General features: G+C 34.4%; 1 protein-coding gene across 1 annotated transcript in view; it reads right to left on the bottom strand.

The window, feature by feature from the left end:
• Positions 1-14866, bottom strand: part of PCDH15 (protocadherin related 15) — a 1717060-nt gene that overhangs the window by 310314 nt on the left and 1391880 nt on the right. Inside the window, exon 22 of the mRNA XM_074382505.1 lies at positions 7806-7999. Within this exon, the coding sequence (XP_074238606.1) occupies positions 7806-7999 (194 nt within the window). The remainder of the gene's footprint in view (positions 1-7805; positions 8000-14866) is intronic.

Raw genomic sequence — 14866 nt, 5'->3', positions numbered from 1 at the left:
TTCTATTCTATTATTTTGGAAGTGTATATAGGAATCTACAGGAGCAAAAACTTCAGATTATAAACCAACATAAGAGGTCAGAGAAAACTTTTCAAAACTTACAGGGGCAGAGTTTTAAGATGCAAGATGTATTTATATATAAATACCATGGAATTTTAATAGACAGATGAAAACTCACATGTCAATTTACAGAGCATTGAAGAAAACAAATGAATGTTTTTTGGAACTAAAGAGAAGGGTATATATAAGCAAAGATGTGGTAGAATTTGAAGCTAGAAAGGTGGGACTCAGGGACTATATCTGTTGATATAAATTCCATCTTGACAATGAGGCTCAGTTGGCAGCATTTAAGCAGATTAGCAATTATAAACAAAAGTGCCAAGTCATTCATAGTTCTTTAACACACTAGTTTGTTTTGTTTCTTTTGATCTTCTTGTTTCCTCTGCTGGGATATTCCATTACCATTCTTGCCCAGGTAAACCTGCACTTGTATTTATCTACTGCTACCTGTTTAGATGTACCTATGCCAATATCTGAATACCAAGTGGGCAGAGATCTCATTTCACTTATTGACTATTTCCAGTACCTCCCCAAGACACTAGGATTTGTGGGAACTTAGTCAATTTTTATCAAAATAAATGAATAAATAAATAGCATCATCATGTATTACTGATAAGTTTAGCATGCACGTTTGTTACTAGTAAAATATTTTAAACAGAAAATTGTATTTTAAAAAGAATATATATTCACAATGGGAACATAATTTTATTTAAGAATTATTTCATCTCATATTAATAAAACATAGCCTTATATTTTATGAAAAAGGGGAATTAAAAAAGTATGTTAGCCCATGCTAACATAATCAATCATTTTTATCATAATTTTATTAGAAGCTATCTGGGGAGAGAGACTGTCTCTTATTTTTGATATCAGCATAATTATCAAAGAGTAGTGCTTTATTCATGTTAGGATAAAGTAAATACTTACACTATTTAATTGGATAAATTAAGTTAACCAATATACACCACTAAAGAATATCTCAAAATAACTTAAGGATTTAAAAGTATCTTTTGGTTTTTATTTCTTCTGTATGCTTATCAAACCCTCAAAAACAAACAAACAAAAGCTATGTATTATTCCTTCCCTTACTTTTTGAATCTTTAGCTAGTTTATTAAATTAGAATAATACAAACATAAATATTTAATTCATATTGGTCATATTTTGAGTCAGTATTACTTTATGAACTGAAGCTGCCAAACTTAATCATATAGAAAACTAAATTCTGAAGGTTGCTGTCATTTTTTGATGTTATTATTTAGTTAGCTTTTTAAATGCCATGGTTGCTGGCTGGGTCCATCTGTAAAAAATATGACTATATATATATTTTTTGTTCATAATCTTTAAATATAACCTTCTTTATAAAAGAAATACCGAAAGCAAAACCTCGTATTTCAGTTGATTCATCAACTCAGTTTGAAGGATTAGTTTCTCTCCAGAAAATAGCAAATATCATTATCCTGCAGTGAACATGACATTATCCCAGCAGGCAGAACGGAAGTGTATGGATTATTCTTCTCTGCAGGTCCTACTTGATGATTCACCAAACATTCTAAGGTGAGTTTTTAGTATCCAAGCCATTGTCTAATAAAAATAAATGTGAAGATATGTCAACTAAATGTTTGATGTCACAGAAAAGACATGTATACTCAGAATCTGAAGATGGTGCTTTGTTTTCTGGCATTGAATATAATTTTACTTAAGTAAAAACTGTTTATTGTACTGATAGTTGTAGGCAATAGATTATTCAGGAAAATCAATGATATATATTACAACAGAAACTGAGCAAGAAGAGGAGTATGAAATCTAATTTATTAAATAATCAAACTGATTTAAAACACTTCAAATATAACATAGCATATTGGCCACATATAGATCCGACCAGATCTATTGAGCACAACACTATCTGCAATGAAAAATGTGGATATAAAATACAACAAATTGACGAATATTGAAGGACTTTAATAAAATTGAAATGAAAAAGGTGACATTGTTCTTATCAATAGCATTGCTATTAAACAATCATAGGTCTCCAGAACAGTAACTACAGAGACTGTAGATACAAAACAGTGGAGGAAAAAGCTTTAAATCTAACAACGCTGAGTTCAAGTTATGTTCCTACTACTTGTTTACTAGGGGGGTAGAAGTGGGAAATGCGACTGCTTAGCCAAGTCAATTAACCTATTTCAGCCTCAGATTTCTGGTATGGAAATTAATTATGTAAAACGTCACAATGCTATTTTTAGTATTAGAAATTATATAAAGGAGCTAGCAAAGTGTCTGGCCCTCATGTGTGCTTAATAAGTATTATCAATCATCAGTGTCATTAGAGATTTAGGAAAGGATATTTTCCTGTCACAGACACCTGAAGGAAATGAGGCCATGGAGAAATCTGAGCAAAGAACCATCAAGGCCGAGAGGAGATGAAAATCAAGTTCAAAAGCTTGAAGGTAGCTTTGATCCTAAAAGACTAGAGGAGACTGTTACAATGACTGGAATGGACTAAAAAAAGCAGGGCTGAAGCCGGGCATGGTGGCTCACACTTGTAATCCCAGCACTTCGGGAGGCTGAGGTGGGTGGATAATGAGGTCAGGGGTTCGAGACCAGTCTGATCAACATGATGAAACCCATCTCTACTTAAAAATACAAAAATTAGCTGAGAGTGGTGGCGCACACCTATAATCCCAGCTGCTTGGAAGTCTGAGGCAGGAGAATTGCTTGACTGTCCTACTGTTAGTGACAGCTGGCAATATATTAGACAATGCCTTGGATCTAAAAATTCATCTTAGAATGCTTGGTGAAACATTAAGTGGGAAGTAGAGAATACAATCCATATACTTCCATTCTTCCTTCTGGGATAATGTCATGTTCACTGTAGGATAATGATATTTGCTATCTTCTGTAGAGAAATTAATCCTACAAATTGAGTTGCTGAATGAACTGAAAAACCTAGCATGAATGAAGCTATTATTTAAAATTTACCCAAACCTGACTTGGCTCTTATTGTAGATTCTGTAACTATTCAATGTATGAAAGTATTCTGTATGTTTTTTTCTAAGAAGGCGTCCTTAGCTGTTTTATAAGGTTCAGGCACACACAGTCACCCCTCAGTATCATTTAGGATTGGTTCCAGAACCTGTAAGGATTCTAAAATCCACAGATGATCAAGTCCCTGATAAAAATCAGACAGTATTTTCATATAATCTATGGATATTATCTCATACACTGAAAATCACCTCTAGATTACTTTTAATACATAAGAAAATATTAATGCTAATAGCTGTTATACTGTATTGTTTAGAGAATGCCAAGGAAAAAGTCTGCACATGTTCAGTACAGATGTAATGTTTTTCCCAAATATTTTTAATTGTTGCAGATAGTTGAATCTACTGATGTGGACACCATGGATATGGAAAGCCAAGTGTATATTTGCTTTTTGGATATATGAATACTGGCCGCATCCAACTAAATGTGTCCAAAATTAAATTGATGTCCTCACCCAAGCCATGTGCATCATATTGACATCACCAACATGACATCACCTTAAACAAAAACCGGGGAATTATTTTATCTTATTTTTGACAATTCTATCTCTCTGTTCTTCCTAATGTACCCAGTTCAGGACATCAGCAGCATGTACCCTAGAGTCTTATGCCTCTGCTCCTCTAAAATTTGCCTTCCATTAAGGCAATCAGGTTGACTTTACAAAACCACGACGTTTTCTCCCATGACTTTCTAAAAGTCTTTCCAAGAATTCCTCCTATTGATGGGTTAAGTCTGAGTTTTTATCAAAGCAAATTAACTTTCTGTGGCATGGCCTTTAAGTTTTCAAACCCACTTTGAATCATTTTATGCCCCAGTAACACTGATTAACAATTACCCATAAACAAGCTGTGAGGCTGTGCCAATAAGGTCACATACTATTTTCATCTGGTCAACCCCATTCTCTTATTGTGGGATGACTTCTTGGTACTCCTCGTTAACATAAAGGCTATATCAACACTGTAGAAAGCCCAGAATTTACTTTAATCTCAAAATTGCCATGCTAAACTAAATTCAATTTATATTCTTCTTTATATATTTTACTGTATTTTGGGGACTTTCAAATTGTGGTACTATAGTTATCTTTGTATTCTAGAATGTAGTAAATGGCAATATGTAATAAATGATTTGTTGGGCTGAAAGGAAATTTTCCTATCACAAACACCTGAAGGAAATAAGGCCATGGAAAAATCTGAGAAAAGAGCCATCCAGGTTGAGAAAAGACTAGAACCAAATTCAAAAGCTTGAAGGTAGCTAAGATCCTAAGGGACAGAGAGGAAACTGGTACAACGGACTGGAATGGACTAAGAAAAGCAGAATTGAGTAGAAGATGAAGTGTATAAACTGGTGACATGAAGGAGTATCCTAACTCTAGTGACAGCTGGCAAATTTCACTGGGTCCATTTGAATTTATTTTAATGATTTGCCTTTTACTCAGTGTGAGATATGAAAGCAGTGGAGAGCTTTGGAGAGCTTGAGTTATGGATTGAGATGTTTTCTATGTTACCAGGATCACCCAGGCTATTGTGTTGAGAAGAAACTAAAGGTGGCACAGGAAGACTTGTAACTGGATGAGGTTTTCAACATGCTGGACTAGAGACTGCAGGGGCTTGGACTGGAATGTGGCAGGAGTTGTTGCTTTCTGAATATATTTTTAGCGCAGAACATAGAAGAGTTTCTCCAGGTCATGTCTGAAGTCAGGGAGAAAAAAGGGGCATTGAGGATGACTCTAAGGGTATTTGGTCAGAGTGGCTGCGCGATCGGAGATGACTTAAACTTCTTATTGGATATAAAGTCGCCAAGAAGGTGGATAGGAGTACTGGTGAAGTGAATGTCAGGAAGGTAGGAAAGAAACTTCCAAATGTGACTTTCCAGTATGTAGATGACAAAAGGCTATGAGGTTAGAAAAAAGAAGACAGCAAGGAGGGGTAATGGGCATGGTAATTATTTTTTTGACATGAGATTAAAGGAAAACAAGCTATTAAGGAGGAGGAAATCTAGCCTAAAAATATCAATGAGAATCTAATACTCCACCTACCGTATCTGTGATTAATGATAATCACACACCCTTCAAAGTTTACAGTCCTTCTGTCAAGCTTCCTGGACCTGGAGTAGTTTTGAGTTATCCAACAATTTTCTGTATTTATTCTGTAGTATTGATCTCTTAAGATTTCCTTTTTTTTTTGAACTAATATTGGTAAATTGTGTCTTTTAAAAGAATAATCCATTTATGTTTTCGAATTCTGTATATATCTAAGCAAAGTTGTCTCTTATGAATCTTACTTTTTTTCTGTTTCTATGTGGTTTCCTCAATAGGTTTTATTGTGTACAGTTTTACTTTTTATATTTTTATTGATTAGGTTAGATATAATTTTATCCAATTAATCTTGTCATTATTTTTGTGTGTCTTTCCAGAGAACCAAATTCAGATGTATTTGTTTTATACAGGTATATAATACATTCATGTCTGATATTGCACTTACTAATAATTTGGGGGAATTTCTGGTGTTTTTGCTTGTTTTGTTTTTTAATGGCAGTCCTACCTAATCTTGATAACATTTCTCAAAAAGAAAAGTACAGACTAATTTTATTAAATAAAATATCAGCAAGCATATAATACCAGCTTATTTCAAGAGTAAAACATTATGGTCTAATAGAATTTATACCATGTATGCAAAATAGATCCAGGTATATAATAGATGAAAAATAGGAGCTATAATAGTAAGACCAATCATTATATCATCAACTCAAAAAGAAAAGTCATTACTGTCCTCATATATGATAGCTATTTATTTGATCTGACAAAAGTATTATTACTATTTTTAAAAGTCAATAAAATAGAAATAGATGTGTATTTTCCTAACAGATTAATAGTTTTTAAAACCATAGACAAATGTAATGGGGAAACAGTAAGGCAGCCTCATTCAAGTCACAAACAAGTAAGGTATTTTTATAGGAAGTATACTAGCAAATGAAAGTAAAGAAAGAAAATGGAGGCCAGGCATGGTGGCTGATGCCAGTAATCCCAGCACTTTGGGAAGCCAAAGTGGGAGGATCACTAGGGGCCAAAAGTTTGAGACAAGTCTGGGCAACATAGCAAAACTCTGATTCTACAATTAAAAAAAAAAAAAATTAGCTAGGATTGGTGGCATGAACCTGCAGTGCCCACTACTAGGAGGTTGAGGTGAATGACTGCATGAGCTCACAAGTTTGAGGCTTCAGTTAGCTGGGATTGTGCCACTCGTCTGGGCAGGGCATGGTAGGGAGCTTGTTTACAATTAAAACAAAAGACATAGAAAAAGATCAAACAAGAAATGTACAGAACTTAAATAAAAAGAAAAAAAACCTGCTAAAGAACACAAAAAATGCATAGACAAATGGAAATACGAAATGTTCTTGGAAAGATTCAGCATCAAATGTATATAATATATTCCTAAGTAATTAATTTATAAATCTACTGCATTTCTAATAAAAATACAATTAAAACAACAATGAATACATTGAACTAGCTTAGTTAACATAAAAGAAAAAAACTTAACAGAAGGTGAAGAAAAATTATTTGAGGGAAAATTGCATTGAGTTAAGTTAGTAGCACCGGAGGATAGGGCATACTATGTAACCTTAACCATTAAAATTCTGTGGTAATAGCGCATAAAATATAAATAATAGAATTGAATAGAACATCTAGATACAAATCAAAATATGTAAGAGAATATATAACAAATGAAACATCTAAAATTTGTGAGGAAAAGATGAACTATTCAGTGTCTTGTGTGGGGACCACAGAGTACTCGACTGGAAAAAAACCATGGCTATATTAATACCTCTTACTGTATACCAGCATATATCCCAAATACAACAAAGATTTAAATATACAATATGAATCCACATAAACATGAGGAGAAAATGTAGAATAACTGTAATCTGGGCTTAACATGACAATATAAGAAACTGATATACTTGCACACATTCAAACTGATGCATATTCAATGTTATCTATTTCTCCACTGTCAGTAAAAGAGACTAAAATTGTAAATTTTATCAATAATAGACTTCCATAGGTTTACATATTTATTAAGGAATGTTACATAACTGTAAAAAAAAAAGAATTTGAAGGATTTATCTAGAATTTACATGGAGAGAAGCCCAGAATACATCATGAATGAAAATGAAAAAAAAAAAAAAAAAACTAGCAAAGTGAAGGAGTACTTTAATATTTATTCCTATTTTCTTGGAATGATACTGAAAATCTGGAAATGATAAATAACAAAAGGGATTTCTCAGGTAGGAGATCAGAAAGATGCAATTGTAGTAGTAGGAAATATTTTAGCTTGCTCTCTGTGTGTATATACATATATAATTTTATGTAACTATTAATCATTTATACACTCAGAAATAACCTTGAAATCCTAAGACATTACATGCCACTGACACATCTATTAATTTCTTTGAAGAAAAGAGCCTTTCTTTCTCTGTCTGCAGCCTTACTTTTCCGTAAGAAATTGGAAATAGGCCTCTGAGATTGTCCTTTTTCCACTGTTAAACCAAATCAGAATATGCCTGTAGTTCCTGAGAATCTGGCCTCTGATTTTCTGATCTAATGTAGATGTTTATAGGATAAAAGAATACTTGCTATGCTTCTGAAATTTAATTATAGGGTTAAAGAGCCCAATGAAAAGACTGCATTGATTCTAGTATAAATTACCTTCTCTCTGCAGGAGGAGCGTTATCCGATGCTTGGACAGTGAGTGCGTAAGTCCGCCCGACTATCATTTCCACTCCCGGAGCGATGGTGATAAGCCCTGTTGTTTTATTAATGATGAAGTCTCCCTGAGCCCCAACAAGGATTTCATATGTGATTTCCCCATTTGACCCTTCGTCTGCGTCGACTGCAGTGAGCTGGAATTGAAAATCACAACATAAATCCTCTTGGGACTCAACTTTTCACCACCACACCATTTTTTCTCCCAACAAAAGGAGCTTGCTTTCAAAGAAATAAACACAAGTTTCCCTAACAAATATACTCTTATTTTTTTTTAATCGAGGCTATTGTGTCCCGTTACATTACTGAAGCCATCAGAATAATAAGGATGTTTTCTCTTTCTTCATGAGAGTGATAAGAAATAAACTTTTGGATCTTGAAGGCTTATCTTTAACTTAATAAAGAGAAAAAGTGGAAAGCCCTAACAGAAAATCTAATATCCCTATAGGAAATTTAATTTTTTTTTTCTGTCTTACCTTGTGTTCTTAACACATAAATAAACTAATATTAAAACAGACTGAACTTGGAAAAAATGAAGTAGGTATAGATTGCCTCTGTTACTCCCATCCTTCCTTTTACTCTCATTTTTCCTTTCATAATGTTCTCTTCCTTACCTCCCAGAGACTCTCTTGTCTTTGTGTCCCTTTTGTTTACAATTGCTCTAGGAAAGATTACCTTGCACCCCCTGATTTACAAAGGACTGGTAAGTCACAGAATATTAACAATTCATCAGTTAAACAAATGCATCCTCCATTGTAGAATATCAAGGGTAACATAGCCTGATAAATGTTTCTTTGAGGAAAACAAATCTATTCAGGACCCTTGAAATTAGGCATGTAAACCTCTATACAGGTAACTTACATATAACTGGAATGATTTTGAAGCAACTAGTATCAAATGAAGACCTTATTGTGGTTACTATATGTGAAAAGATAACAATAATTAACTTCATCAAGCAACACTAAAGCAACAGTGATTTATTAAAGATGGCTATTTGACTTGCTGATGAATATAAAGAGGTAAAAAGAGATTCTAGCAGGAAATTTTATAGTAAGCATTTTACATACATCAACAGTATTTTCTGTATTAATTATACAAAATGTGAATAATGAAAGAAAGGTGTCCTCAATTTATACGTGAAGGAATATAATTAAAAGTTTTCTGTGGAATAAAGAAAACACACATAATTGTAGTAAATTAAACTGTAGAAATGTTTTATATACTTATATTTTCTTATATACTTAGATTTTCAATGCATTACTCCTAAATAGAAGTAGTTTTTATAGTTTTCAGACTTCTTTGAAAATGTGGTGAAGACACTGGCATACCTTCCTTGATCAAATATAACATGCGTATTAACCTTGAAACTTGAATTCAATTTCAGGAACACCATGTTAATTCATTTCCCATTCAAAAGTTCATGCTTAATATCCTCAATGAATGTAAACAAAGTACTTTAGACACTGCACTATGGTGAAGGGGTTATATTATGCATATTCTATTTTTTATTATATGTCATGTTTAGAGTGATAATGTTAACAGAAATAGCAAAAAATAATTGAGAATGAAAATGGAAATGGCATTAATGCAACTAAGTTCTGACACTGGGCATTTGCGAGTGGACAGATATGGCTGCTGGAAGGAAAGGCATGTTATGCCATGATTCTGGGACTTGTATAAACCTGACAGACATACTCCTAAAGGAAAAGGGGAAGAAAACTATTTGCAGAAACAGTCAAAATGAATGACACATATTTATAGAGAATTACTGAAGCTAGACAAACTAATTCTCTTTTGCTATGGATAAAATTAGAAAATAAGAGAATGGGGGTAGCAAAGGAGATATCAATTTTGATTATAGTTAAGTCACTTAAAATGTCTCCAGAAATCTTAATTAAAATTTAGCTCAAATTGGATTCAATATTAACATTTTTCCTGGAACTTAAATTGGCTAAAATAATGTAATGATAAATGGCAATGCCTCAAGTTAAGAAAAGGTGTTAAGGCGTATGCTTCAGGGATGTTGGTATTATAGCTGGTCTTATTTAACATTTTCATAAATGATGTTGGAAGGGAGGATAAGCTAGATGATAATTACACTGAGAAAGGTACCCATCTGGGAGATGCTAGAAATACCAACAAGTAGTGCAAAGCACAGGAGATAGAAATACCCTAAATTGCAGAGCCAGTCAACCACAGTTGAGCTCAGGTATTCAAGGGACACAATTAGCTCTGCAGAAATTATTAGCAGGTAGAAAGTTTAACAAGTAGATAAAACAAGAATTCTATGTTTAAGTTATCTAAATAACACTATTCTTCAGTCTTTTAGTACTAAATAATAAAATAATGGGTTATGAGTCAACATAATTTGTTTGCATATATGCTAACAAAGGTATTTTTAAGAAAGCAATGGGAGTCCACGATCAGAAAAGGAGCTGAGACATTGATTCTGAATATCCAAAACATAATAATGTCTTCCATGTAAGATCCTGAAAACTCAAGACTTAAAAAAAAAAAAAAAAACCCTCAACGATATTACATAGTAGATGTCTCCTTCTGAAGTCTGTTAGAGGATGTTGAATGGAGCTGTAGATGCTAATTTTGGAGCTAAGCTATGGCAGGAATTTTATTCAATTATAGTTAATGACTCTGTGATTAGTAGATAGCATCTACAAGATGAAGATATATGAAGCTCTTTTCTAATTTAGTGGAGAAATCTGCTGCCTCCCAAATGAAAAGGGCATTTATTTATGTGGAGAACCCAATGTTTTACTTACAAGTTTCAGACGAAAGTAAAAACAAATCTATGACTTTAAAGTGTTTATGGAAACACTGTGATATCTAAAAGGTAAGAAATACTGAGCTATTAGTCTTTTTTTCTTTTCCAGGATGTTTTACAGTACTTGGGGAACTTTAACCCACCTTTCACAATTCCTTCCTCTCGGTATTTCAACATGGGCATATTTCAAATGTCCCTATATTTGTTAGTCTGTTTTCATGCTGCTAATAAAGACATATCCAAGACTGGGCAATTTATAAAGGAAAGAGATTTATTAGAATTACAGTTCTACCTGGGTGGGGAAGCTTCACAACCATGGCAGAAGGTGAAAATCATATCTCATATGGTGGCAGACAAGAGAAGAGAGCATGTGCAGGGAATCTCCTGCTTAAAAACCACCATATCTTGTGAGACTTATTCACTATCAGGGGAATAGCATGGGAAAGATTTGCCCCCATAACTCAGTTACTTCCTACTGGGTACTTCCCACAACAAGTGGAAATTTAACATGTGATTTGGGTGGGAATACCTCCACACCATATCATTCCAGCCCTGGCCCCTTCCAGCCCTGGCCCCTTCCAAATCTAATATTCTTACATTTCAAAACCAATCATGCTTTCTCAACAGTTCCCCAAAGTCTGAATTTCAGCATGAATTCAAAAGTTCACAGTCCAAAGTTCTTCCATCTATCAACCCATCAAATCAAAAGCAAGTTAGTTACTTCCTAGATACAATGGAGGTACAGGTATTGGGTATAAAGCCATTCCAAATGGGAGAAAATGGCCAAAACAAAGGGGCTACTGGCCCCATGCAAATCTGAAATCCAGAGGGGCAGTCAAATCTTTAAAGCTCCTAAATGATCTCCTTTGACTTTATGTCTCACATCCAGACCACACTGATGGAAGTGGTGGGTTTCCATGGTCTTGAGCAGCTCTGCCCCTTTGGCTTTGCAGGATAAAGCCTCCCTCCCAACTGCTTTCAAGGGCTATCACTGAGGGTCTGCACATTTTGCAGGCGCACTGTAAAGCTATTGGTGGATCTACCATTCTGGGCTCTGGAGGACGGTGGCACTCTTCTCACAGCTCCACTAGGCAGTGTCCCAGCAGGGACTCTGTGTGAGGGCTCTGATCCCACATTTTCCTTCTGCACTGCCCTAGCAAAGTTTCTCCAGGAGAGCTCTACCCCTCAGCAAACTTTGGCCTGGGGATCCAGGTGTTTCCATACATCCTCTGAAATCTAGGCAGAGGTTCCTAAACCTCAATTTGTGACTTCTGTGCACCTGAAGGCTCAGCACCATGTTAAAGTTGCCAAGGCTTCAAATCTGCACCCTCTGAAGCCACAACCCAAGCTCTATGTTGGTCCCTTTCAGCCATGACTGGAATGTCTAGGAAACAGGGCATCAAGTCTCTAGGCTGCACACAGAATGAGGACCTTGCCCCTAACCCATGAAACCATTTTTTCTTCCTAGGCCTCTGGGCCTTTGATGGGAGAGGTTACTGTGAAGACCTCTGACAGTGCCTGGAGATACTTTCCCCATTGCCTTGGGAGTTAATATTCGGATTCTTGTTACTTAAGCAAATTTTTATAGCTGGCTTTAATTTATCCTCAGAAAATGGGATTTTGTTTTCTATCATTTTGTCAGGCTGAAAATTTTCCAAACTTTTATGTTCTGCTTCTCTTATACAACTGAATGTCTTTAACAGCAGCCATGTCACATCATGAATTCTTTTGTGCTTAGAAATTTATTCCACCAGATAACATAAATCATCTCTCTCAAATTCAAAGATTCACAGATTTCTAGGGCAGAAGCAAAATGCCAACAGTCTCTTTGCTAAAACGTAACAAGAGTCACCTTTGCTCCAATTCCGCACAAGTTCCTCATCTCCCTCTGAGATCACCTCAGGCTGGACATTATTGCCCATATTGCTATCAGCATTTGGACAGAGCCGTTCAACAAGGCTCTGGGAAGTTCCACATTTTCCCACATCTTCCAGTCTTTGAGCCCTCCAAACTGTTCCAGCCTCTTCCTGTTACCCAGTTCTAAAACTGCTTCAACACTTTCAGGTATCTTTTCAGCAGTGCCCCTCTCTACAGGTACCAATTTACTACACTAGTTCATTTTCACACAGCTCTTGTAGACGTACCTGAGACTGGGCAATTTACAAAAGAAAGAGATTTACTGGAATTACTGTTTTATGTGGCTGGGGAGGTCTCACAATCATGGCACAAAATCAGAGGCATGTCTCACATGGTAGCAGACAAGAGAGGAGAGCTTGTGTAGGGAAACTCTCATTTAAAAAACTATCAGATCTTCTGAGACTGACTCACTATCATGAGAACAGCAAGAGAAAATCTTGTCCCCATGATTCAACTCCTCATACAAGAACCTTCCCACTATATGTGGGAATTCAAGATGAGATTTGGGTGAAGACACAGTCAAATCATATCATGGTCGATCCCCTACACTGTCCCAAAATAATCTAAGTTTTTCCTAATGTTTTATTTTAAACTGTGGCCACAGTTTACTACTCTCTTCAATTGTTCCTTCCTGGTTCTGAGAAAAAATACAGCTTGATATAACAGGACAAATATAAAGAAGATTGAATTGCATATAAGCTGAACTAAAACATTCAAATTGGAGCATCAAAAATGACACAAAGAATTAAAGTCACAGTTGATATAAACCATATGCAAGACTATTACAAACTGTAATACAATAGTATAAACATTATTTTATATGAATATATTTTTATTATAAACGAATTATGACTGACTTGATAAGGCATGAATGTGTTGATCATTTGATGTTTTTGCCTTTTGGGCATCTTGCTTCTTGCTTCTGGTAAAAGTCCCTTATTTTCCTTTGGAGAGCAATTAATTCTTTTCACAGTCCATGTTTGGATGGAGCTGACACTTAGCTATAGTGACAGGCATCTCATGCCTGGAAATTGTTTGGTAGAAAAATTGGCAGTTTATTCAAGTGGGTATAGTCAAGGTGACTCCTATAACTACTGGAAAAGAGTGTTTTTTTTTTTTTTTTCTTTCTTTCTTTCGGGCTAAACTGGTAAATTTATATCTGGTGCTTCTGATAGTTTTCCTGTCTTCATTGGATGTACCTAAGATACACAGGAGAAGACATGTCAAGAAATAAGCAGAAAATATGACTGATGAAATGGTTTCTGGTAATGCCTGAAGCTAGATTTACCACTTTTTAAGAGATCAAAATAACTAAATTTTTAGAAAATGCTAATTTATTTTGAAATTAGGTCTTTCACCCATAAGGATCCTAAATATTATAGAAAAATAGTTTAATGGTTAACTACTCTTTTATTTTTGATTATTTTTCTAGGATTATAGTGCTTTGAAATCTTGGTATGAGATAACATATAACCATTAATACAATAATGTAATATATAATTTTCATTACAATAGGCAAAGACATTGCTTTGAAAGTGGTAGAGTTGCCCTTGTATAGAAATAATATCAAATTATTCAATAAGTAATACAAATATGGATAAATTAACTAGTAAATATTTCCCTCAAGAGAGAAAAGACTCGATTTGAAGGAAATATTTAAATTAACATGAGTGTTTCTTCCTTCTTCATAATTTCGTGGATAGACAATTCATCCTCACATAGATATTAGCAATCTCAGCATAAATTTTTTTCTTTATTAAGATGAGAACTTTCACCTTTTCACTAAAAGGAAGCACTGTCGTAGCTTCTCTTTGATATATACAAATTGCCAAAATCACTACTCCTGTGCTTTGGGACCACTGCTATGTAAAACAAGGGTACCACCACAGATAATCTAGTAACAGAGAGAGCTTCTAAGTGACTCATGGGCAGGAAGTATAGGCGTCCTAGAGATGCTGGACAAAAGGATGATTCAAGTCCTCCAGATGATTCACGTCCCCCCCACAGAGTAGGACACGTCATTATTTCAACACAATTGAATTTTATATATGTATATAATGAATTATATATATATGCCAAATAAAATATGATATACAATATGAATTTTATTTATCTTTATAAAATATAAATTTATAAATTAATATAAAATATAAATTATAACACCTCAAGATTTATATATATATATACATATATACATATATATATATATTTGGAGAGACATATATATTTGGAGATATACATATTTGGATATATATATTTGGAGAGAGATATGTATATTTGGAGTTATATATAGATATATAGATATCCA

This window comes from Saimiri boliviensis, chromosome 12 (genome assembly GCF_048565385.1).
Source record: "Saimiri boliviensis isolate mSaiBol1 chromosome 12, mSaiBol1.pri, whole genome shotgun sequence".
In the NCBI taxonomy this organism is placed as follows: domain Eukaryota; kingdom Metazoa; phylum Chordata; class Mammalia; order Primates; family Cebidae; genus Saimiri; species Saimiri boliviensis.
Note: the sequence above shows the minus strand (reverse complement) of the source record. Positions and strands in the feature narration are given on the sequence as shown.